Consider the following 25,794-nt stretch of genomic DNA (forward strand, 5'->3'; position numbering starts at 1 on the left):
AGGCGCACCCTCTGTCAGCAGGCAGGCACATACAGGCTGGGTCGCCTCCAGAGCTGATTTTTTTATTTTGGTATTTTTTGAGTGAGTGGAAATGCAAGGGAAGATCCTGGCAGGATGGAGTGTCAAAGGGGCAGGGGGAGGACAGCCATATGGATCACGTTACAAGATGTAATGGAGTATGAGGGGCAGGGTGTGCAGGCAGGGACAGAGAGAAAGGATGGGAAGCCAGAACAGGAGATCGCTACTTTTTGAAGGAAGGGAATTCCCTCTTTAGAAAAGCAGGAGGAATTGTTCCAGAGTTGTGAGCCGGGTGGATGTGAAAGCAGGGAGGGAATTAAAAACACCCTCCTCCAAGTCTCATAAAAGGAGATGGAAATTTTCACATTGCAAGTGACATTCTTTCTCTCAGCTGCTGCTTCTCAGCTGGGACAAAGCCTGGGATGTCTTTTTTTAAAAAAAGACTGACAAAAATATTCGGAGAAGCCTATCAATAGTTTATCCCCTCTCCCCCAGCTAAATGAAGCTTCCAGGCTCCAAAGCAGTATATCTCTGAATACAGGTTGCTAGTGGATAAAGTCTGATGAGAAAGCATTTGCCACCACACAACTGCTAGTGAGTTTCCCAGAAACACTGTCTGCCCACTGTCGGAATTATCAAAATTTTCTGCCTTAGCGCACATGTGCTACGACAGCCCGCACATGCGTACTGATAACAAGAATGGAGTGTGATGTGACCTTCAAAATGGGATTCTAGAGCAGACAAAAGGGGAGGGGGCTTTGCATGCAGAAGGTCCCAGGTTCGGGCCCCAGCATCTCCAGGTAGGGCTGAGAGAGACCTCTGCCAGAAAGCCCAGAGAGCTGCTGTCAGTCAGGGTTGACAATACTGAGCTAGATGGACCACTGGTCTGACTCACTATGTGCCCAGCTGATCACTGTAGGAAGCAGGATGATGGACTAGGTGGACCTTTGGTTTGGTCCAGCAAGGTTCGTCTTAGGTTCTTAAAATTGCCATCTTACACACTGTGAAAGCCTTCACTAACCTAGTGCCCTTCAGATGTTTGGAGACTACAATTCCCATCAGCCCCTGCCAGCACAGCAACTGCAGGTCAAAACATCTGGAATGCACCAGGCTGGTAACGGCTGCTCTAATGCACCATGGGAGCTGCTGCTGCTATACAAATTCTAATAAACAATAGTAATAATGAGCATGTTTCAATTAACCGCTGCACTAGTGGGAGCTAGTCCAAGGATTCCTGCCAGTGCAATGGAATTTTGCCCCCCTCTTCTGCCCATGAGCACCCCAGCAGTCACCAGATCTGAAGGGTGTGTGGAAGCCCTAGAGCAGATTTAGGAAGGAATGTGTTACGGGAAGAGAGGGGTGCATTGTCCCATGAAAAACATGTGAGTTGTTCTGTGTGCACAGAGCGCTTCTTAGTGCTAGTGTGCTGTGTCAGACTAGGACCTGGGAGACCGGAGTTCAAATCATTGAGTGACCTTGGACCCAGTCACTACCTCTCATCCTAACCTACCTGACAGGGCTGTTTTGGGGATGAAACTAGGGAAGGGGAGAGGCATGTATGCCACCCTGTTGGAGGATAGGTGGAATATAAATGTGATAAACGATGATAAATAGTCAAGTACATTGCATACCACCCAAACTCATTATTGAGAGCATCCAGCCTCCTACAGGGTGGCGGTGGTATGTGACCATTTCAATTTCCCACAATGCTTCCAGCACAGTATTTCTCTGGAGCATTCTGGGAAATAAACAATGGCAGAGGGACCCCACTGTGCCGAAGGCCCTCTCAAATCTAGAACTGGCCCTGCCGCTTATAAATTTTGCTCCTGACAGCAGAACCTCCAGGAATCACACAGAGGACCTGGAGGTGTGATTCAAGAAAGGGGGCTGAGCAGCATTTCCACCCCACAGTGCTTTAGACAGCAGCCTATGGGTAAAAATGTGTCCTAAAAGTGAAAGAAGGTCTTGCACCAATGAGGCACGAGTTAAACACACAGAAACACACCCTAATCAGCCTGTGGGACAGTCTCCATGCCTTAGCCAAGAATGCCTTGGATTTCAAAGCCATACTCTCTTGGAAACAGTTGGACCTAATTCAAAAGCTTTAAATCTCCCATCCCTCTTCCTCACCCCTGGAAGAAACATGGGGGGGGGAGTGGCAAACAATTAATTTGCATGCCTCTATTTGCATGTTTCCATATGCAAAGCAAGCCTAGCAAATCTCATGAGGACGGAATGAATGTGCGCCTTTGAGACGGCCCCCCGCCAAATACGTGCAGGCAGGGTGCGAAGAAGCCTGTCCCTTTCCACGCTCCTTGGCAGCAGAATATGACCCCCCTTCCCCTGCACAGACAATGGTCTCGAAAAAGAGAAGGAGAGGTGAAAGGGAGTAATTCACTGACAGAAGTGAACCTTGTCCAGGCAGACTTTTAACAGAGACCCGAACTGCGATGATCTATCTGTTTCTGGTCTGGCCAAATCAGACTGCAGGCAAAAGGCACAAAAGATGGAACATTCCTTCATACAATCAATCAATCAGTCAATCCCTACACACAGAAATAAAGAGTCTCAAGGAAAAAGTCTCCCCCTGACATGCTAGATCTCTGCCTGCCTGTCTGTCTCTTTAGGGATTGATTGATTGATTGATTGATTGATTGATTGATGTACGTCTGAAGGAGAATTTGAACATCTCCCTCCTGCAATACAGGAACACAGGAAGGTGCCCTATAGTAAGTCAGGCCATTGGTCCATCTAACTCAGTATTGTCAGCACTGAAAGGCAGCAGCCTTCCAGAGTTTGAGGCAAGTGTCTTTCCCAGCCCTGCCTAGACATTCCGGTCGTTCTGCACTCAAAATTCATGCTCAACCACTGAGCTACAGCCCTCTCAACTCCAAATGAAATGGCATTAGCCTAGATTGTGGTTAACCACCTCGATAGAAACCAAGACATAAAGGGCAGATCTGAGGAGTGGAAGCATGGTGAAAAGAACAGATAAGAGATCAGCCAAAAGGAAGAAAGCTGAGTCTCTGTTAAAGAGAGGCACTCAGTGTAATTTAATTTCAAAACCTCATATACAGGTGCATGAGGACTCCTGCTTGTGGTGGCTCCTATGGCCAGGGAAGGAACCCTCTGTGCATGCTCAGAGGTGATCCCGTCTCACCCCAAACTTGCACAAACAGGGAAATAATCCAGTCATGGCTCTGTCCCCCGCCACCAAGTGTGCCTGCCTTCTAAAGTGTCCTGTGACTTGTTAGGCGACCCCAATTCCCTTCAGGGAGCTGCAATTCCCAGAGTTCCCTGTGAAGAGGAATTGATTGATAAACCTCTCTAAGTGCTCGGACCGCCAAACTGCGGCACCCCCTAATCCCTCAAATCATACCACTGAAAATGTAAGACAGGAAGAGTCCCAAATCTGTGTGGTCAAAAAGGCACACCAGCAATGGCAGAAGAATTCCCTTTCCACATATTACTATTGTTATTATTCCTTTTTGGCAAATAACATAAACACACCTATTGACATCTTCCCAAGCAGAACACAAGACGAGCCCTTCTGGATCAGGCCAGAGTCCAGCATCCTGTTCTCACAGATGTCTCTGTGGAAACCCTCAGGCAAGACCTGAGCACAAAAGCACTCTTTCTTCCTGCAACTTCCAGCATCTGGCATTCAGAAGCAAACTTCCTCCAGCAGCCTAGCCGCCATGGGTAGAAGCCATATCCTTATCCTTCGTGAATTTGTCCAATCCACTTTTAAAGCCATCCAGGTTGGCGGCCATCACTGCCAGTTCACTGAGTCAGTTCCATAGTTTAACTATGTGCTGTGCAAAGAACTCTGCTCTGAATTTTCCATCATTCAAATGTCCCAGAGTTCTAGTGTTAGGAGAGGGAGAGAAAAAATGGTCTCTATCTATGTTCTCCACGCGACACAATATCCTGGGGCCATTCCTAGGATTCAAATGATTAAATCCTATGGATTTATTGGGAACTGCTGCCGGCATAAAAAAGAGCTTTGCGGAATCAGGACTAACGCAGACGGAGAAATTCTCCCCTAGAAACTTGTGATTCTTCAGCGCGAAAGATCCGTCTCCTAGGCGCCCTCTGCTGTCCACCACTGCAAACTGCGCAATCCGTCCACTGCATTCCTGCCTGCCTCTCAGAAGCATGAGGTCATTATCATACAATCATAGAATTGTAGATTTGGAAGGGACCCCCAAGGGTCATCTAGTCCAACCCCCCACAATTTGAAACCATACTGGACCCTGCTTAGCTTTGGATTATTACATTTGATTTACCCTACTCCAAGATGGGAGGAGAGGGGGGAAGCCGCCAGAACATTGGATCTGAAAGTGAAATTTAAAATTCCCAGAAAGGTAAACCCATTCACGGATAGGGATTTGTTTATAAGAATTGATTTTTTGTTACACTGTATTTTATTACGGCTTTGTTAAAACTTTAAGCTATTTTATTCCTTTTAACTGTATTTACAACTTGTTTAATAATTTATGCCCCTTTGGGAAGTCTTCATTGTTTGGGAGAGCAGGTTAGAAATTCCTAAAGAGAACATTTATATATATTCTCCTAGTAATGGGTTGCAAAAGAACATGGTGAAATTAAAGTATTGCATCTGCGTTTTGTCAAAGCCGCTATCATGTGTTCCAAATGAGATACCGTATTGGCCCGAATAGAAGATGCACTTTTTTCCAAAATTTGGGCCGTGAGAAGTGCGGCTTATATTCGCAACCTTACGCCGCTGGCAAAGTGGCACACCCCCCCCCCCCCGGAAGCAACCCGGGAGCATGGGGCAATGACATGCCACCCACCTGCTGCTCCCAAGTCTCCCCCGGCACCGGCTTAGGGAGGTAGTGCCAGGGAGTGGTAGTATTAGGAGGCAGGCTGCACTCAAATACAGTGGTACCTCAGGTTAAGTACTTAATTATTCCGGAGGTCAGTACTTAACCTGAAACTGTTCTTACCCTGTGGTACCACTTTAGCTAATGGGGCCTCCTGTTGCCGCCGCGCCGCGGGAGCAAGATTTCTGTTCTCATCCTGAAGCAAAGTTCTTAAGCACTATTTCTAGGCTAGCAGAGTCTGTAACCTGAAGCGTGTGTAACCTGAAGTGTATGTAATCCGAGGTACCACTGTACTGTATTTTTCCGTGTATAAGACTAGGTTTTCCCCCCTCAAAAATTGGGAGGCGTTTTATACAAGGATATATATCCCCATTTTCTTAAATCTGAGTCCCCCAAAATAGGGGGTGTCTTATACATGGGGCCATCTTATAGACGGAAAAATATGATAAGTCTTGAATTTTAAAGGTGTGGCTTATTTGCGGGTGTGTCTTATATTCGGGCCAATATGGTACATATCCAAGATATACACAAGAAAGATCATGGTTGGAAGACTACAGTGGTACCTCAGGTTACAGATGCTTCAGGTTACAGACTCCACTAACCCAAAAATAGTACCTCAGGTTAAGAACTTTGCTTCAGGATGAGAACAGAAATCGCGTGGCGGCAGCGGCAGGAGGCCCCATTAGCTAAAGTGGTACCTCAGGTTAAGAACGGTTTCAGGTTAAGAACAGACCGCCGGAACGAATTAAGTTCTTAACCCGAGGTGCCACTGTACTCAGATGCCCTCCCCAGCGGCATGGGGTCATCCCATCACTGGATCTGAAGAGTACAGGAAGTTGCCTTACGTTGTGTAAGAGAAGGGGTTGCGACTCGCCACCAAGGCACCTGTGTCCAAAAAACCTCCAAGCTCCCCGTTCCCTTGGTCATGAGGTGGTGAGGGCAGATAACCTTTATCGCTCTTGAAAAGTACGCAGAGGTGAAGGAGGAAGTTGGAAGAAGGGAGCTCTATCCCACTTCAGACCTATGTGCTGTTCCAGGGCTCACAAGTGATTCTACAGTGGTACCTCAGGTTAAGAGCTTAATTCGTTCTGGAGGTCCGTTCTTAACCTGAAACTGTTCTTAACCTGAGGTACCACTTTAGTTAATGGGGCCTCCTGCTGCCACTGTGCGATTTCTGTTCTCATCCTGAAGCAAAGTTCTTAACCCGAGGTACTATTTCTGGGTTAGCGGAGTCTGTAACCTGAAGCGACTGTAACCTAAGGTACCACTGTACTGGTCTTTTTTACCATGATCCCTTGGTTCACACTTCATCTCTTTTGTGGGAGTGACATGGCTGATCTGGAGGAGAGACATGACCGGATAGTGGCACTCACTGAAAAATCTAACTGTGTCCAAGGGCCAGGAAAAAGTTTGGCAACCCCTGAGCCAGGGCACTGGGCCATTCAGCTCAGCATTGTCTACACTGAACGGCAGAGGCTCTCCAGGGTTTCAGGCTGGGGACACTCCCAGCTTTATTTGGAGATATTAGGGATTGAACCTGGGACCTTCTGCAGGCAAAGCATATGCTCTGTCACTGAGCTACAGCCCTTCCCCATAAATAAAGCTGTGTATGGGGGGGGGGGGGGAGATCAAAGCCAGAAGGACATCCTTGTTATTGAATTAATTCTTAAGGGTTTAACAGATGGGTATTGTATTACTGTTTAGACGTAAACTTGCTTTATGTTTTGACATATGCTATGTTTTGTTATATTGGTTATTTTGATATCTTGTGTTAATTGAGCTGCTCTCTGCTGGCTGTTTGCTGTTCTGAGCTTCCCCTGGGAAGGAGGGAGAAAGCAAGATATAAGCAATAAGTGAAATGAAAATGAAATATTCAGCAATTGAACTGAACCGCCAGCTGGGAATTTACACTGTACAGATCTAGCACGGTTACCCACCCCCCATCTATGTGCCCACACTCCTTATTGAGCTTTCTGCTTGTTGAGATAGAGTTGGTTGCTAAGCACGCAAATAGATATGAGAGGAGGGCAGGGATAGGTAAAATGGCTATCATTATCACCAGTATAAATCAACAGGGAGGCTGCACACCCAGGTCCCGCTTTACGAACGCTCGCTAAACCTTGCTGTATACCATGCAGATTCAGATATCCAACCAGAGTGCATTTTTAAGTCCCTGTTTGCCTTTTGCTGGTTGAGGGAGAGGGGGGGGGCAGGCAGGCAGGCAGAGATTCTAGCTCCTTGTGTTCCAGTAAACAGGACCTATGTGTACTTAAAATTAAAATTAAAAACTTAAAAGTTCTGTCCATCCATCTCAACAAGAAGAAGAAGAAGAGAGAGGAGAATGAACAGGGAAGCCATTGTTATGTTATTTAAAGGGAAAAGACTAGGGGCAAATCTCTGCTGCTGCCCCCCCCCCACCTCACCTTCTCTCTCTCTCTCTCTCTCTCTCTCTCTCTCTCTCCCCTGCCCTGCCCTGCCCCTAACTTCACACATCCCCCCACAGCTTTATGAACCAGAGCGTCTAAATGCATTAAAGCCAAGCAGCCCCAGGGGGTTGCTAATGGGTTTTTTAGGAAAATGCTAGCAATGGGGAGACCACAGCTGCTCGCCTGCCACCAGAGACAGCCCAAAGGATGTATGGGGCAGGTAGACGGAGGGACAGGAGAGAACCAGGATGGGGAAGGAGGTTGCAGAAAGTTGGTCCCCACCCACCTGTTCTCTTAACCATCTTTGGCCTCTCACCTCAACAGCATTCACTAGCCTCTGCCATTAAACGATGACTGATGGCAGCTTTGTAAAGCTATGTGCAGTGTGGAGAAAGTGGAGAGGGGCTGGTTGCTCTGGTCTGGCTTTTGTCTAAACAGAAGCCCCAACCCAGAAACAGGAGCAGAACAGAGGGAGCATAATGAAAAATCTGACTCTGAAGTCAGATTTTCACTCTTCCTCCCTTTTATCTATCAGCCTGGCAGCCAAGGGTGTGGTTTCACAAGTTCTACCTCAGAATAGACCCAATAAAGCAAAGTACACTGCGTCTGTTGATATCAATGGGCCTGCTCTGAGCAGGGCCAGTGTTGGGTACAACCCATGTCCACCCATTCCCCCAATGCTGCATTGCTCAGTCCCACTGGATGCTGGTCCATTTGGGGCAAATGAGGGCACTGCCCCACCAACCTCTGGAATCTCCCACCTACTTGCCTTCTTCCTTACAAGCTGCAGAGGCTGTCAGCTTCCTCCTCCTCAGTCTCAATATTGCTCACTGGAAGGTCTCAGCTGGAGACAAAACTAGAATGTGTCGGCTCTGACTGTTGTTAACACTGACTCTGCTCTGGCGCCACCTACTGATAAGCTCCCTGATTTCTGCCCTACCAGTCCCAATGACCGCTTCACACTACTGCTCAGTCCTCATTAATCACTTAGAGCAGGGGTCAGCAAAATTTTTCAGCAGGGGGGCCGGTCCACTGTCCCTCAGACCTTGTGGGGGGCCGGTCTATATTTTGAAAGAAAGAAAAAATTAACGAATTCCTATGCCCCTCAAATAACCCAGAAATGCATTTTAAATAAAAGCACACATTCTACTCATGTAAAAACACCAGGCAGGCCCCACAAATAAACCAGAGATGCATTTTAAATAAAAGGACACATTCTACTCATGTAAAAACATGCTGATTCCCGGATTGTCCGCGGGCCGGATTTAGAAGGTGATTGGGCCAGATCCAGCCTCTGGGCCTTAGTTTGCCTACCAGTGACAGAGATTTTTTGTTTGGGTTCTTCTGTTTTTTACACGTAAGCAGCATATAAATCTTATGGGATAAATAAAGTCCTTGTTGACAGCTCCCCGCTTACTTTTAAAAAAACAACCTGTTTAGATTATGAGTTTTTTTATATCTTATAAAAAAAGATATTTGGTGCTGAGCTTTGTTACTCTTTTTCAAATGTTAATAAAATCTATTTAAAAAATAATAATAAATCACCACCACCAAAAATCCTGCCTTTTAGCTTATAGAAACCCCTCTGCTGGTCTTCTGCTGCCTCAGCAAAGCCCCTTCCCTCTCATTACGAGAACTTCCCAGTGTGAGATTTCTGCAAACGTTTGAGGTTCCCAGGGGTCTGCTGACCACCCCCCCCCCTCCTGCACACAGACACTAGCAACTTGGCTGCAGAAGCACCCGCTCTCGGAAAATGAGTTTTGTTATTAGTATATGTGCTTAGGAAATCCAATTCAGCAGCCACGCTCTCCGACGGCAGGCCAGTGAGCCTGAGAGAATGGCAGTAATATCCCTGATCCCTTTCCAGTTGTGCACTGGGGTCTTTTAAAAACCAGTTTGGCTAGAGAGCTAATTGGTATTTATCCTGCAGCCCAGGCGGGCAGCATAAACAGGTTTTATGATGCCCCTTCTATCCAATCTCCCTCCCTCAAGAAGCCCTGTCTGAAGTGCTAATGGGTTAACACAGATACAGAGACACTGCACACCCTTCCTTTGCTTTTACAAGCTAATTAGCAGCATTAATGAGAAAAACAACCAAAAGGAGGTGAGGGTGGGGGAAGAGTCCGTTCCTGCCCCCTTTTAGCCTGCAGGGATTTTAATGATGTCATTTAATACTGTGGCAGCAGAAAAAGGGGGCATGGGGTGTGGGAATCAGGAAGAGACAGACACTGAAGGAAGGAGAAAGGATAGCAGAGGTTGAGTCTAAATTCTGGGGGGAAAGCCTTCTCTGTTGGCAATTGTTTTTGTGCATTCTCTGTGGAAGCCCCTAAGCAGCTGAATTCCCTCTCCACAGAGGGGCATCTGGCACCTTCATGATACAGCCTTGCTTCCCTGGCTTTTGATACCTGAGATACATGTTGTTGTGTGCCACCCCAATCTCTGAGTGGTGCAAGATTTCAGCGGTAGCAGGCGCTCACCCCAGGTGATTTCTTGAACATGGGAAGCTGGGTCCAGGGATTTAGGAGTCTGCCATCCAGGTTGGCTCTCCCAGCCTTGGTTAAATTCTAACATCTACTAGACCCAAGAATGCATGGGAGCCTGCCACCCACAAACTCATAACAATATATTATAAAAAGGTAAAGGGACCCCTGACCATTAGGTCCAGTCGTGACCGACTCTGGGGTTGCGGCAGTCATCTCGCTTTATTGGCCGAGGGAGCCGGAGTACAGCTTCTGGGTCATGTGGCCAGCATGACTAAGCCGCTTCTGGCGAACCAGAGCAGCGCACGGAAACGCCGTTTACCTCCCCGCCAGAGCAGTGCCTATTTATCTACTTGCACTTTGACGTGCTTTAGAACTGCTAGGTGGGAAAGAGCAGGGACCAAGCAACGGGAGCTCACCCCGTTGTGGGAATTCGAACCGCCGACCTTCAGATCGGCAAGTCCTAGGCTCTGTGGTTTAACCCACAGAGCCACCCTAACATTACAAGTATAGCTATATTAGGACTCACCCTATTTGTGATTGTCATTTGGTTCAAACTGTTTTTACTGTTGTATTTGGCACTGCTGTGACTTGCCCTGGGACTTTCTGGGGAAGAGCAGTTGATGATGATAAATTATTATTGTTAACAGCGACGATGATGATAATAAAATTGTAGACTCCCTCAGTTAAACAGCCCCTTCCCCACCACCAAAAACCAAAGGAAATCTAGCAGGGCTGGGGAACCTGTGGACTACAACTCCCCTAATCCCCAGTAGCCAGCAGGGCTGGTGGTCAGGGATGATGGGAACTGTAGTCCGCAACATCTGGAGAGCACAATATTGACTACAGTAGCAGGCAGATAAAAGTCTTTCTTTTACGCTCTTCGGTCTCTTCTGGCAGAGTAACACTGCCACCTACTGGCCTGTCAGAGATAAGACGCACCTGGATTCAACTTCGGAAAAGAGATCAGCCAATTATTTTCAAGCCAATAAATTTTGGGAGATGAGTCCTGCCCCCCCCCCCAATCCACCAATCCTGCAGCTCAGGGCAGCCAACATGTGAGTTAATTTTCCTCACAGCCCCTTCCTTGACCGCAGAGGCCGGGATGGTGGCCAACTCAAACCAGACACTTTCCATTTAAAGCACACAGACCTCCTTCCTGGCTGGAGTATTTTTGAGGCTTCTTGTTAACGGCTCGGCATAAAGGAGAAACAAGCCACAGAGGAGGCCGAGGGAGTGGAAGTGGGGTTGGTCCCTTGGGGGTGCTTAGAATTAACAACAGCCTTACCATGATGGGCTGGCGGCGGAGAGGGGGGGCGTTTAAGCAGGGAACAGAATGGTGAACAATTGCCGTATATCAGGACCCTCAAGAGACAGGGTAATATAGCAGACCTAGAGTCTGAAAAAGGAATCCGAAAGCTGTATGAGCATAGAAATCTGCCTGAGACTGAGTCAGATACATAAGTCCATCTTCCTCAGTACTGCCTAGGCCAGGCATAGGCAAACTCGGCCCTCCAGATGTTTTGGGACTACAACTCCCATCATTCCTGACCACTGGTCCTGTTAGCTAGGGATGATGGGAGTTGTAGTCCCAAAATATCTGGAGGGCTGAGTTTGCCTATGCCTGGCCAACGCTCACTGACAGTGGCTCTCCAGGGTTTCCGGTGGGAGACGCTCATTGGAGGATTGAACCTGGGGCCTTCTGCATGCCAAGCAGCTAGTCTGCCACTGAGCTATGACCCTTCCTCCCCTGGCTAGAATCATAGCTGTCAACTTTTCCCTTTTCTTGCAAGGAATCCTATTCAGAATAAGGGAATTTCCCTTTAAAAAAGGGAAACGTTGACAGCTATGGCTAGAATGCTGACCATTATTTATCCTCCCTTTCTATCTCTGATGTTCATGGCGCAAGCACCATTCCTTATGCAGCCTAAAAAACAGCGCCATCCATGCAAGAAGAGGGAGGCGTCAGCAGGTTTCACGGAAACCCTAAGCGCTTGCAGAAGTTCACAAAATCTTCTTAAAGAGAAAATGCTAAAGAGGAAGGGTAACACCCCCCACCGGAAAAAAACCAGCCCAATGAAGATTGAGCAGGATGGGGGTGTGAGGACAGGAAATTGGGGAGCAAAGGATAGAATGAACAGAAGAAGGCATGGCTGGCTGGGAATGTGAACAGAAACCATCCACAATAGTATTAATATTAATAAAGCAGTGCTAGAAACTGAGATATGAAAGCTAGGAGCTAAATGGCACCTTAAACCTAGATTACGGGCGCAACAAGGGAATGTCTAGGTACGCTTTTTTATAACAAGAACACAAAGCTGAAAACGAATGAACTGCAGCTAAAATATTATGTTCATTTTTCACAAGGTCCAGTCCTTCCCCTGCCCACCCCCCTAATATTCTTAAGAGGGTCTCTTCTCCAGTCTTCAGAGAGTAGCTGGAAGTGGGGAGGCAGAAAAAGGTCCTCCTTTCCTTCCACTCTGCAGTTTTAATCTGAAACCTTAGGCGCAGTACTGCACCCAGAACTCAGAAACTACTCGCGCCAATGAAATTCCCTGTCGCAAAATGCGCCTAGAACAATGGGAGTTTCGAACACTGTAATAAAGCATTTCTGAGTGTGACCCTCCATGGTCTTCAGCAGAGAAAGGTCTTCTTCATCACCTCCTGAGGTGAGATAGCTCAGTTGGTAGAGCATGAGACTCTTAATCTCAGGGCTGTCTGTCCGAGCCCTACCCTTGGCAAGAGATTCCTGAATAGCAGGGGGCTGGAGTAGGTGGGATTTTTTTTGGTCCCTTCCATCTCTACAATTCTACGATTCTATGATTCCTACCTGATCCCTTTTAACTGCAGATCCTTTTCCACTAAGCTTCCTTTAAGGCAGTGGTTCTCAAACTTTCTTCTCTGGGCCACATTTTCAGAATGAAAATTTGTTTGTGCCATACCGAATTATTTTTTTTATTATTATAAGAAATACTTTGGAAAACAAAAAGAAACAACTAGCTGTTCTTGATTTATAACCTAGAACACAACTGTTTTAGAATATGATCATGGGACATCCAGAAAGTATAAAACAATGCACCTACATTAAGAACAAGAATCATTCCCAAAATATAATTATAAACAAGCCTCTTACATAGGTATATATACCTTAAGTACGTATACAAACTCTATGAGAGGTGTGAGCTTGCTTTTGCCAGGTAATCTCCTTTATATTAGGTCTAATTTGAGACTAACAGACTCTCATCTCCTCATCAAGACAAAGAAGTCATTCTTTTATCTGATCTTTTATTTCTCAGAGCTGAAAATCTCTGTTCCCAACAATATGTAGGCCACTGGCCTGATCTAGCAGGTTCTTCTTATGCTTCTATTAAATAATAATAACAATCAACAAACCACAAGCCACCGGCAAAAAGCGATGAAGAAGAAAAAGAGAAGCATTCTGTCCTTCAACCAGAAGGGAGTGCTATTGAATTCCACTACACTTTCTCGCATAGATATGTATTCAGCTAAGGGAAAGTTACTTCCAAATGTGCAGGATTTCAAGGTTGGCTGGGTGGAATGAAGCTTTCCAGTCTCCTGGAGAAACCAGGAGGCTTAGTGATGCAACTGAGGAGGGATAGGGAGTGGTCTTTACAGGAGAGGGGCTTCATGCACACAATACACTTAAAGCACCCACACACAAAATCATGGGAACCGTAGTTTGTTAAGAGTGCTAGAAGCTGTAGCTCTGTGAGGGCATAAACTGCAGTTCCCAAGATTCTTTGCCAGGGGGGCTGGGCGGGTGGGGGCTGAATGAGCTTTAAATGTATGGTTTGCACACAGACTAGGAAGTTAGAACACACAAACGACTTCTTATAGTCTGGGGGTCAAGGCCCTAACTCTGGAAAATAGTAATCTGCTTAGTGCGTGAGTGAGAAGGCTCCGCTCTTAGGCTAAAATGTGGCCCTTCAAACCTTTGCATATGGCCCTGGGCTGACACTCTCCCATGGCCACACACCCAGCCCTGCTCTGTGCTTTTGCCAAGCCAGAAAATGTCCTTGACTTGTGAGGATCCCTGGTTGCTCACCTCTGGAGAGGGGTGTGTGTGTGTACACAACACTGGCTTTTTCATAGTTAGAATGGAGCCTCCTGTACAATGATAAACAATCAAATCTATTCTTCTATCCCCTTTTGCCTTGGCCCCAGGCATGCAGCCCCCAGAAGACAAACCACCAGGGAGCATGGCCAGTAGTGCTGCTCCCAGATCCCCCAGGTGTTAAATTAGCTTAACGCCTCTCTCTCCCAACTGGCTGATATGTATATAAGTATATGTATATATGTATATAAGCCCTTCTGGATCAGGGGAATCCCCATCAGAGCTGGTGTGGCATGGAATCGAACCCTGTCAGAAGTGTTCGCTGTGCCAAACTGGGCAGGCAGACTGCAGTGGAGTTTGGTCCTTTAGGCGAAATGGGGAGGGCACTGCCCTACTGACCTCAGTCTGCCCTCAGCCAAACACCCCACCTGCATGCTTTTTTTACTTACAACCAGTCTAATGGCATGGCCTTGAATGTGTTGCACATGAGGGAGCAGTTGGGGTAACTTCCTGGCACTCTGCACTAAATCCTGAAGAACTTCGTCTTTCACTCTGAAAAGCTTAAGTTCCCAGCCATCACGGATGCAGAAATAGTCTTGAAAATTGGGTAGGGCAATTTTGGGTTCAATGCAGAGAGTAGCGCACTGCCCCCCTGCCTGCATCAACCAGAGCCAGAGATTTAAGCATTTTCTGCACGTATTTGCATTATTTGCAGAATTCCAGCAGGTTGCTGAGTTTGACGATTTTTGGAACTTGGATCTCAGTGCAGAATCCCTCTCCACCCCCGCTTTCAAGCACAGGCTATGCATCACCCTTGGCTTCCTTGCTGGCATAACACCCAAATACCAAGCAAGGAATTAAAAGCATTAAAAAGACAAATTGGAATGGCTTGCCTCCGGGGGTGAGCTCAGAGCACCAGCAGCAATGCAGCATTTAGCAATCCAGAAAGCAAAGAGTATTTTGATTGTGGCACCCTCAGAAAGGGCTTCAACTCTGGAATACAGTGGTACCTCGGGTTAAGAACTTAATTCGTTCTGGAGGTCCGTTCTTAACCTGAAACTGTTCTTAATCTGAGGTACCACTTTAGCTAATGGGGCTTCCCGCTGCTGCCGCTGCACCGCCGGAGCACAATGTCTGTTCTCATCCTGAGGTAAAGTTCTTAACCCGAGGTACTATTTCTGGGTTAGCGTCTGTAACCCGAGGTACCACTGTATAGCACAGGGGTCAGCAAGGCTTACCGGGCATGGGCCAGATCACTCCCACAGAGATCCTTCGTGGGCCGGGCCGGCGCAGCGCAACACCAGAAATCGCTTCTGCGCATGCCCAGGCACCGAAAATTGTGCCTGTGCGGAAGCGATTTTCAGCGTCTGGCCATGTGCAGAAGCAATTTCCAGAGCCACGGAAGAGAGTCCCTGCACCACACTGTGCCGGTTTAGTGCAGCGTGTGGGGACTCACCGGCTCAGTTCGGGGGCCGGTTAAACGGCTTCCGTGGGCCGCTTCTGGCCCATGGGCATTAGGTTGCCGACCCCTGGTATAGCATCTGCTTTGCATGGATTTCTTGGGTTCAATCTCTAGGGAGGGCTGGGAAAGTTCCCTGCCCGAAACCCCAAAGAGCTTTTGTCAGGCAGTGTAGACAATACTGAACTAGATGGTGATGGTAAAGGTAAAGGACCACTGGATGGTTAAGTCCAGTCAAAAGTGACTATGGGGTTCCAGCACTCATCTTACTTCAGGCCGAGAGAGCCAGTGTTTGTCCACAGAAAGCTTTCCGGGTCATGTGGTCAGCATGACTAAACAGCTACTGGCACAACAGAACACTATGACGGAAACCAGAGAAACGCACCGAGACACAGTTTACCTTCCCGACGCAGTGGTACCTATTTGTCTACTCGCACTGGCGTGCTTTCGAACTGCTAGGTTGGCAGAAGCTGGGACAGAGCAACGGGCGCTCACCCCGTCGTGGGGATTCGAACCACCTACCTTCCGATTGGCAAGCCCAAGAGGTTCACCACCCGCATCCCTACTGAACTAGATGGACATACACAGTATACTGGTCCACTTTGCAGTGTGGACACTGTATTGTCTACACAGACTAGCAGGGACACTCTGGAGTTTCAGGTCCTATCCAGAGATTGAACCTGGGACCTTCTGCATACTGAAAAAATATTTTACCCCTGAGCTATGGGGCACATGTTTTGCTGGAGGGATAGTCTGCCTTGCTGCAGACACTAGGAGGCAGCGTTTCATGTACCAGCCTGGTCCACCTGCCTGGTGTCCCTTATCGGGAGGGTGTGTGTGTGTGTGTGTGTGCTGGAAACCCTGCAAGCTGCAGTCGCCCACCGGATAAAAGCAAAGGCATGTGAAACGCTTTGCAGAGAAGCAAGACATAACTTGGCAGAGCCGGTCAGATTCCAAATTCCAGTCCTCGCATGCCAGCCATATCTGCAGCGCCTGAACAAAGGGACCGACAGTTTATTCCTTCTCTTCAAAGCCAGTTGCTCCACACACACACACACACACTCCCTTGGCATCCTGGGATTCCCAGAGCTGGGGTTCCCAGGATGAACGGGCCACGGGCCAGGTTTGGGCCGACGGTGTGTCACACCCTCCCACTTGCCCTCTGTGCCTCCTGCCCTCTTGTTCCAACAGCTCGGATATCCTGGTTTTAAAGACAGTGTTGGAGCAACAACCTCTCACACTGTTTGGGTAGGCTGGGGGGGGGGTGGAACTGTAAATAAGAGGGGAGTAATTCAGCAGGAAAAAGCCCAGACGTTGGCATGTGGGGAATCCAAAAGGGCAAACTTCCACGGAACCTTTTCCGTGCTGAGGGCCGCATTTCATTCTCAGCAACCTTCAGGGGGCCACATGCCAGTGGTGGCAGAGGCCAAAGTGGGTGGAGCAATGGATGTAAATCTCACCTCTGCAGTAGGCTAGTTTCTACACACACCCTTTTCTATCCTATCAAGGGCTGCATCCAAGCCAAGCAAAAGCACCCATAGAGCAGGGCTGGTGAGGGATGTGACTTGGGGAAGAGTCGTGAGAGCCAGATAAAGAGGCCCCTGAGGTTCCATTGTTCTAGTTCTTATGGATGGAAAGACAGGGAGCAGGGGCGTAGGAAGAGGGATGCGGGGTGTGTGGTCTGCCCCGGGTATCATCCCTGAGGGGGGGGTGACAAAATGGCCCCCCATGCGCGGATGGCAGCTCGCCCCTGCCGCTCCGGGTGCCGGAGCAGCTAGCTGACAGGGTGTCTCATCCCAGCCCTACCTGGAGATGCTGTTGGGGACTGAACCTGTGTTCTTCTGCACCCAAAGCAGATGCTCCACCCTTGGGCAGCAAGGCCTTCCATCTACGCCACAACTGCTGTGCTGTCTCCCCTTCACCTAACTTTTCATCTCCAAATTTTCATGCCCAAATTGTTCAAAACATTCCGTATCAGTTTCCAGAGGCCCTCGTCATCTGAAGTTGCCACCATTAAGGATGAAAACAAATGCAAAAAAACCTTTCATTTCTGAATATAACAAGCAAACAGCAGCAGATTAGGAATTATGCCTTCTCCAGAAAGCAAGCTGTAGAGAAAGGAGAGACAAGCTGTCCACTGTCAGAGGAAGGAGGCCTCTGAATGCCAGCGGCTGGGAATCACATGGGGGGGGGGGAGAGCGCTTTCACACTCTGGCTTTTCCAGAAGAGCATTTGGATGTCCACTGTGGGGAGAAAGGATGCTGGAGAAGATGGGCCTGATCCTGCAGGGCTCTTCTGGAGGTCTTAAGCATTTTCAAACATTGCAAATCAGTGTTTATTTTGTTCTTTCACATCAGGCCCGCAACATTCACTCATTAATTTATTTTAAAATATATCAAAAAAAAGTTCCCCCAATGAATTCCACCAATCCCTCCCCCCACTTAAATGTGTTATGATTGCTAAGACCAATACTTATTAAAACAACAACAACCAGGTCACTAGCAATTAAAAATAAAAATCCCCACCCACTATTTTCTGATAATTTGGTTGCCCTAATGAAGATGGTTCCTTAAGATGGGTTTTGGAATTTTTCTTGAAAGAGGCATTTTTATCTTGTGGTCGACAAAAAGAACAATACTGTACCTCCTTCAGTAGCTGCTGTAAGTATCAACTGAAAAAAGTACACCTCTCTTCTTCAGACAAACTGTTTCTCATAATCAATGTACTGTACTCAATTCATTAACCAACAAGTGGACTAAGAGCGCAGCCCTATGCTTGCCTACTCAAATATAAGCCCATTGAGTTCAATGGGGCTTAATCTCAGCTTAAGAATAGACACAGTTGCAGTCTTAAGACTCATAAGATCAACCAAACCAAGTTTCTTGGGTTGCTTGAGAGCCCTTTTTCACGCCCATTAGTTCACTAGGCTGTATAACAACCTTGCAAGGTAGGCCAGAATTATATTCTCCGCACTGCAAATGGGGAGGGAGAAAGCTAAGCGGGGAGGGAGAGATGAATTTTGAACTGAGAGTCTCTTGGATCAGAGCCCAGTCTCTATGTCACTAGTTGAACAAGTCTGGAAAAAGAGCTATGAGCTGATACCCCATTAAAGGACAAATGGATTGACTAATGAAGGAGTTTGAGAACAATGCCAGCACTTACCAGCAAGAAGTCTCTTATGTTCTTTAGAAAGCAGGGGAAGGGAGAAAGGGAAGAAGAAAAAGGAGAAAATAAGGTGTTAGAACAGAAAGGACCAATGACAGCCATTCCAAACATGCATAGAAACAAAAGAGCCTGACAGAGCATGCCAAAGATCCATCAAGAACAGTACCCAGTTTCCAACAGAGGACAGCCAGAGAGATGTCTGTAGGAAGCTATTTGTCTCCTCACAAATGCCCACCCCTTGCTATTTGTCTCCTTACAACTGCCCACCCCTGCCCAAAGGCTTTTTAAAAAAAGACACTTGATTAATTATTAGGATAAAGACAAAATACAAACAACAGCAAACATACTGATACAAAAAGAGAAAAAAGGAAAACTGGGACGAATAAGAGGGAAGGGGGGAGGAGGAGGAAAAGCTACAGTCCTTGCAATCAGAAGGCCTTAATATGCAGGTATTGTTTCACTCCGTATTGCACTTATTACCAGATACTTTCCAGAGTGTCGGGCAGAATCTCTCCCAGCTCCACCTGAGAGATGCCTGGGATTGAACCTGAGACCTTCTGCAAGCAAAGCAGGTGTTCTGCCACTGGACTCCAACTCCCATCCTCCCATTTTTTTTTAAAAAAAATAATCCAGCCATTTAATCAGGAGCAGCTTTTTAGTTAACTGTGAGAGCTGTGCATTGCAAGTCCTGCTTTACGCCCCTGGTTGCCATCTTCCAATCTGGATTGCAAATCTGCTGGGGTCAAGAAGTTTCCGCACGCCATCCTATCCCTGACAGGATGAAAGAAAAAAACGAATTCAGAGCATACGGCCGCTGAAGTATTGAGCCTGCAGCTCCAACAGCTCAGCCTCTAAAAGACTGCCTGACTAGACCTTGGAGCTCAAATAGTTTGAATGCAGATTTTCATTTTTATTTTTAGTGGGATGGTATTCCCTAGTTCCTGAGGTATTGGCATTATGTATGCTGGAGCAGTTGCTACAGGAAATGCGGGGGTGGGGTGGCAACCCTCTGGCCAGGGGGTGCTGCACCCTCCCGGGCGCCAGGCGGATAACGCCAGCAGCCTTCCAGACAAGAGGCTGAGCAAACGGGCGAACGTGACTTTGGAAGAGTCACAAACCGACGATGAGGGAAGGGAGGAGAACCTCCCAAATTGACCTTCCAAGCCTTCAATGAGGACGCCTGCCAAGTCAATGATGCAATGCTGCTGGCAACCCATGCCACTTCCCGTGCCACGGGCTTTGGGCTAGGATTATGGTGGCTTAAAATATCCCAGACCAGTAGGGTTATTTTTGGGATGGGGTGGAAGAATGAATAGGTTCTTTTGAGAGTTTGTGTGTGTGCGTGTGAGAGAGGAGAAGGACGCTGTTTCATGAGCACATACAAAAGATGAGTGATTTAAAAACAGACCAGAACCGTCACCGGATTAACACAATGACCAGCAAGCTACCGGCAATGGCCCATGGGCAGCCAGGCCAACAAAGGAAACTGACACTGAGTCAGACCACTGGGTCCCTCTAGCAACTCACAGAGAACCCCCAATAAAAGAGAAGCAAAAGCTTCAGCAGAAACAGCTCAGAGAAAACTTGCAGATTGTTGGGACAGATTCCAGCCCTCCCCCTTCCCAGTCCTTGCTCTGAATCAAAGGAGATTGTGATCTTGGTCTTAAAATCTGAGCTGTTTTGAGCATCTCTGGCTGGACAGGAACCTTCTAAACCAAACAAGGGAGGCAGATCAAAGGCCCATGTCCATCCCAAACACAGGAGGCATTGCAGATGGCCCTTTCTCAGGGGTTCCCAAACTCTCCCCCCCCCCACCTACCACTTGAAACTTGCTAAGGGTCTTGGCAGACCACTTAATGACTTTCCTGCCTCTTGTAGGAAATCTAATGGGCTGCAATTGTGTGTGATTTTTAAATCACACTATAATTGCTTTGTTTCTGTCTTCTGTTGCTCCGCCCACCAACCCCGATGTCATTCCCCCCACATTAACCCACTTGGAGCAGCAATTCACAAAGAGGGCAGTGCCAACACCTGGGGCAGTGGGATTATTTAGGGGGGAACTAAGAGGCAAGGGAGATGAAGGTGTAAATGAATATCAGGCTTTGAAAAGCTGGTATGACTGGATCAAGTTCATAAATTTTGTTGAATTAATTAAACTAAACAGTTTTAATTGGATTTTGAATAAAGGCGCAATTAATTGTTACTGCGTTTATTGTGCCATTATCTTCCTTAGTGGGTTGTGCAAACCGCTATTTCTCTTTTTATGGGGAAAGGCGGGAGCACTGGAAATAAGTTCATGAAACCAAAGGGGCGGTGGCCAGAAAATGTTTGGCTCTTCACCTTCCCAGCCCCATTTTTTCATGCAAATAGAGGATTGTGATGTGGCACTACAAATCCTCCAGGGGGACTGTGTAGAGTTTCAGGCAGGGGACATGCCCAACTCTACCTGGAGATTGGACCTGGGACCCTCTGCATGCAAAGTAGGTGCTCTAACCACTGAGCTACGGCCCTTCCCCATAGATCCTTGCCCCTGCTTCGTCCTGGCCCATCTCTATCCAAGCCTGGAAAAAGCAAGTCTCAAAGTCAATGCACTTGCCCTTGAAACAGAAGCACAATTCTCTCCCTACGTAATTCTCTTTCTTTTTAATTGCATTTATCTATATTGCACACATTAAAACAAAAAATACTTTCCTTGCAGTCTCTTTATCTTGACACCTGCGCTTTCTGAGCAGAATAGCAATGAAAGCTGGGGGGGGGGGGAGGCAGAATCAAAGGGGAGTTTAGATCTACCAGCACTCAAAGGAGGCTCAGATGCTGCCAGGGTTGAATTCTGTCTGGACTGCACTTCTGTTCTAAAGCAAGTGGGAGAAGAGATGGGAAGGAGATGAAAGAAGTGCAAAATCAGAGAGAACATAAGAAGAGCCTCCCTGCTGGATCCGGGCAAAGGTCCGTCCAGTTCAGCATCCTGTTCTCACAGTGGCCAACCACAGTTGCCCCAAGGGGAAGCCCGAAAGCTGGACCACTTGTGATTCCCCGAAACTGGTGTTAGAGGCACTGTTAGAGAACAGTGAAGGCAGAAGATTAATCCTTGGGATAGCTCAAGGAGCATGAGACTTACCGTATTTTTTTGCTCTATAAGACTCACTTTTTCCCTCCTAAAAAGGAGAAATGTGTGTGCGTCTTATGGAGCGAATGTAGGCTGCGCAGCTATCCCAGAAGCCAGAACAGCAAGAGGGATCGCTGCTTTCACTGCGCAACGATCCCTCTTGTTGTTCTGGCTTCTGAAATTCAGAATATTTTTTTTCTTGTTTTCCTCCTCCAAAAACTAGGTGCATCTTATGGTCTGGTGCACCTTAAAGGTAAAGGTAAAGGTACCCCTGACCAACAGGTCCAGTCGTGACCGACTCTGGGGTTGCGCACTCATCTTGCTCAAGAGGCCGGGAGCCGGCGCTTGTCCGAAGACAGCTTCCGGGTCACGTGGCCAGCATGACTAAGCCGCAGCTGGTGAGCCAGCACCAGCGCAGCACACGGAAACGCCGTTTACCTTCCCGCTAGAGAGAGGTCCCTATTTATCTACTTGCACTTTAGAGTGCTTTCGAACTGCTAGGTAGGCAGGAGCTGGGACTGAATGACGGGAGCTCACCCCATCGCACGGGGATTCGAACCGCCGACCTTTCGATCAGCAAGTCCTAGGTACTGTGGTTTAACCCACAGCGCCACTCGCGGTCCCTACCGGTGCATCTTATAGAGCGAGAAATACGGTAATCTCAGGTTCAAACCCCATGTCAGTCATAAGATTCCCATACTGCAGGAGTTGAACCGAATGACCCTATTGGTCCCTTCCAACCCTACAATTCTACAATCCTATAGCCATTGTGACTAGTAGCCAATGATAGCCTGGTCCTCTATGAATTTGTCAAATTCTTTTTAAAGTCAGTCAAGGAAAGTATGAAACAGGAATGGAATTTACAACACGCTATGGCTTAAAAGAAAACTATTACAAGATGAGATAAAGGTAAAGGTAAAGGTACCCCTGCCCGTACGGGCCAGTCTTGACAGACTCTGGGGTTGTGCGCCCATCTCACTCAAGAGGCCGGGGGCCAGCGCTGTCCGGAGACACTTCCGGGTCACGTGGCCAGCGTGACAAAGCTGCATCTGGCGAGCCAGCGCAGCACACGGAAACGCCGTTTACCTTCCCACCAGTAAGTGGTCCCTATTTATCTACTTGCACCCGGGGGTGCTTTCGAACTGCTAGGTTGGCAGGCGCTGGGACCGAGCAGCGGGAGCGCACCCCGCCGCAGGGATTCGAACCGCCGACCTTTCGATCGGCAAGCCCTAGGCGCTGAGGCTTTTACCCACAGCGCCACCCGCGTCCCATACAAGATGAGATAGGAGATGGCATTTAACCCCAAAGAAGCTAGCTCAAATGTACAAAAAATGTGTAAACACTTGAAATCTTTGGCAGGCTTTGAATAACTCTTCCAATATTACAAAGACTATGGATATTTTGGAGGACTACAATTCGGACAAACTATAATATGCAGTTGATTAAGACATTTTAAGGACCCACATAGGGGAGGATGGAAGTCCTAAGATTCGGAAGAATCTTGTTTTTATTTTAAAATTTTATTTGTGTTAAGTGTGTGACTAAATTTGTAAAATCAATAAAAAATATTTTAAAAAACAACAAATGTACAAAAGTGCATCAAACAAGGGATGGAAATGTAAGGACTGTGAGGGGTCATTGTATCATAGGTGGTGAACCTGCAGGAAGGCAGAGGCCTTTTGGGACATTATATATAATGAAATTAATAGAAATTTTTATTTCCCCAAGAGCCCAGAATCCTTCCTGCTGCGTATACTAGACAACGAAATCCGAAAGAAAGCCTCAACGCCTATTTATGTACAGTATGTGACTTCAGCAGCAAGGATTCTCTATGCTCAGAAATGGAAGGGGGGAGAACACCCTCAGTGGGTTGATGAAAATCTTGGAATATGCAGAGATGGCAAAATTGACAGCACTGATAAAAGATACAAATTTAGAATCTTTTAAAGAAGACGGGAATTCCTTTCTAGTTATATAAAAAGTCATTTCTCTTATGCAAAGACCTAGGTAAAGGAAAAAAAGGTAAAGGACCCCTAGACAGTTAAGTCCAGTCAATGGTAACTATGGGGTTGCGGCGTTCATCTTGCTTTCAGGCTGAGGGAGCAGGCGTTTTGTCCCCAGACAGCTTTCCAGGTCATGTGGCCAGCATGACTAAACCACTTCTGACGCAACGGGACACCGTGATGGAAACCAGAGCGCACAGAAACACCGTTTACCTTCCTGCCACAGCAGTACCTATTTCTCTACTTGCAATGGCATGCTTTTGAACTGCTAGGTGATCCAGCAGGGCTTTCCTTACGGTCTTATTCAATGTGATCTCCTTGGATGGCTTCAAAAGGGGATTAGATAAAATTCATAAAGGGTAAGGCTACCAATGGCTGCTGGTTATGGTGGCTGCCCACTATCTACAGCGCAGTCCCCCTCTCGAAACTGGGAATCACAAGTGGGAAGAGAGTTGCTCTTGTATTTGGGTCCTGATGGCAGGTTTTCCACAGGCATCTGGTTGGCCACTGTGAGAACAAGATGCTGGAGGTGGTAGACTCTTTGACTTCATCCAGCAGCCAGGCTCTTCTGACTGTCTCAAACTCCTCCAAAACATTCTCTCTCGTTTTTTTTCCTGCTCCAGACTGGTTCCTTATAACACATGCACACCCTTTTCCCTCAAACAACCAGAAGGCAGGCAAAAGCCCTCTCCTTCTTGTAAAACTACAGAGCAATTAGACCCATTCCACCTGCTAGCATACGCATATCAATCAACTGGCAAGCGATCAACATAGGCCTATAAATCACACCCCCTCTCTGGAGGAGGGTGCAATTTTTTGGGAAAGGTTGGAGGGGAGGGGAGTATTGACGAATTGCTTTGGCTTGGAGGGTTAAGGTGTGCTCCTTTCCGAAGAGAAAAACCTGCTCGCTTCTCGCAAGGAGCTGACAGCCAAAACCAACTGCAGGCAAAACATTCAGCGCTGTAACAGAGCCGCCTCTGAAGGCCTCCAGAATTGGAAACAGACTTGTCGGAAGTGTCTCGTTAGGCATAATTGCTTTGCAAGGATTTGAGGTTTCCCTTCTGAGCCATCCACACCAGGACGTCCCGCCCCGCCCCCCTGAATTGAGCAGGAGCCCCTGTCTACTTTGGGGGTGGGCAGGCAAAGCATCTGCCTAGCCAGTGGGGAGGGGGGCAGAAACAAGAGGGACACTGTCGCTTTAAAATACTAGGCTGGCCAAATACCCGGGCGCAATATTTTTCCTGGATTCAACAGCTGAGTTCTGAGCCACAAATTCTTCAAAGGGAATTTCCAGCTTCATTAGGGGTGTCAGCAAAAGGGAAAAAAAGAGAAGACTACCCTCCCAAATTTGTGGAAATCAAATGGGTCCCGTCCCACCCCACCACCCATGTGTGTGTGTGTGTGTGGTGTGTGTGTGTGTGTTTAGGAAATCACAGCCTTCAGCAGAAGCCCTGGGCGATAAGAGGTGGGTTTCACACACCTACCCTCTTTTGCTAGCCCTCTCCCTATTTTTGTTTTTTAAGCAATCAGCTAAACAAACAAACCAACAACCCCACACACATTTTCACACCCAGCAAATGAGGCTGTGAAAGTGTGGGCGATGGATTTTTGTTGCTCAGTGCTAATTAATACTGAGGCTCCTGTGCTAAAAGAAGGAGGGGTAAGGAGAGGTGGTCTCAGGTGTGTCCCATCTGCAAACACTCCCCTCCATCAGGCAGGCATCCAAGATAACCCAGTTAAGATTTGCCACTTGTAGTTCGCTTCACCCCATCAAGGCGCAGGCATAGGATTGTTCATTCAAGGCAATAGACACCCACAGTGGCACAAGTGGGCAAGAATCACCCCCTACTTTTTGTGTCCAGCAACTGACATTTAGAGATACACTGCATCTGAACATGGCATCTCCATTTAGCTATGACAGTGGTTGAAAGCCCTCTCCCCCTCTACGCAAAGGGCTGTGACACAGCCTGCATATGTAGTGATTAGTGGGCGAGTCAAGTCAGGGACTGGCATGAAATTATGTTTTAGGTGCCCACAAAATTGTGGCTTTACACTAGATACACATCTCCAAGAGGTCTGCAGGGTGGCAACAAGAGAACAGGGCCTTTTCTGTGGTGGCGCCCCACTTCTGGAGTGAGAACCACCTGGCACCTTTGTTACATATCTTTAGGCGCCAGGCAAACTAAACAAACTATGTGCTTTTAAATTGAGGGGA

At 47.5% G+C, this 25,794-nt stretch overlaps 1 protein-coding gene across 4 annotated transcripts in view; it reads right to left on the reverse strand.

Annotated features, from left to right (window-relative positions):
- Positions 1–25,794, reverse strand: part of AGRN (agrin) — a 244,704-nt gene that overhangs the window by 149,384 nt on the left and 69,526 nt on the right. For 2 of the 4 annotated variants that reach the window (XM_079986656.1, XM_079986658.1), the window contains exon 3: positions 18,468–18,488. The exons of the other annotated variants lie outside the window; for them this stretch is intronic. In XM_079986656.1, the coding sequence (XP_079842782.1) occupies positions 18,468–18,488 (21 nt within the window). The remainder of the gene's footprint in view (positions 1–18,467; positions 18,489–25,794) is intronic. 4 annotated transcript variants of the gene reach the window in all.

Source organism: Podarcis cretensis (genome assembly GCF_951804945.1).
Source record: "Podarcis cretensis genome assembly, chromosome: 8".
NCBI classification, from domain to species: Eukaryota; Metazoa; Chordata; class Lepidosauria; order Squamata; family Lacertidae; genus Podarcis; species Podarcis cretensis.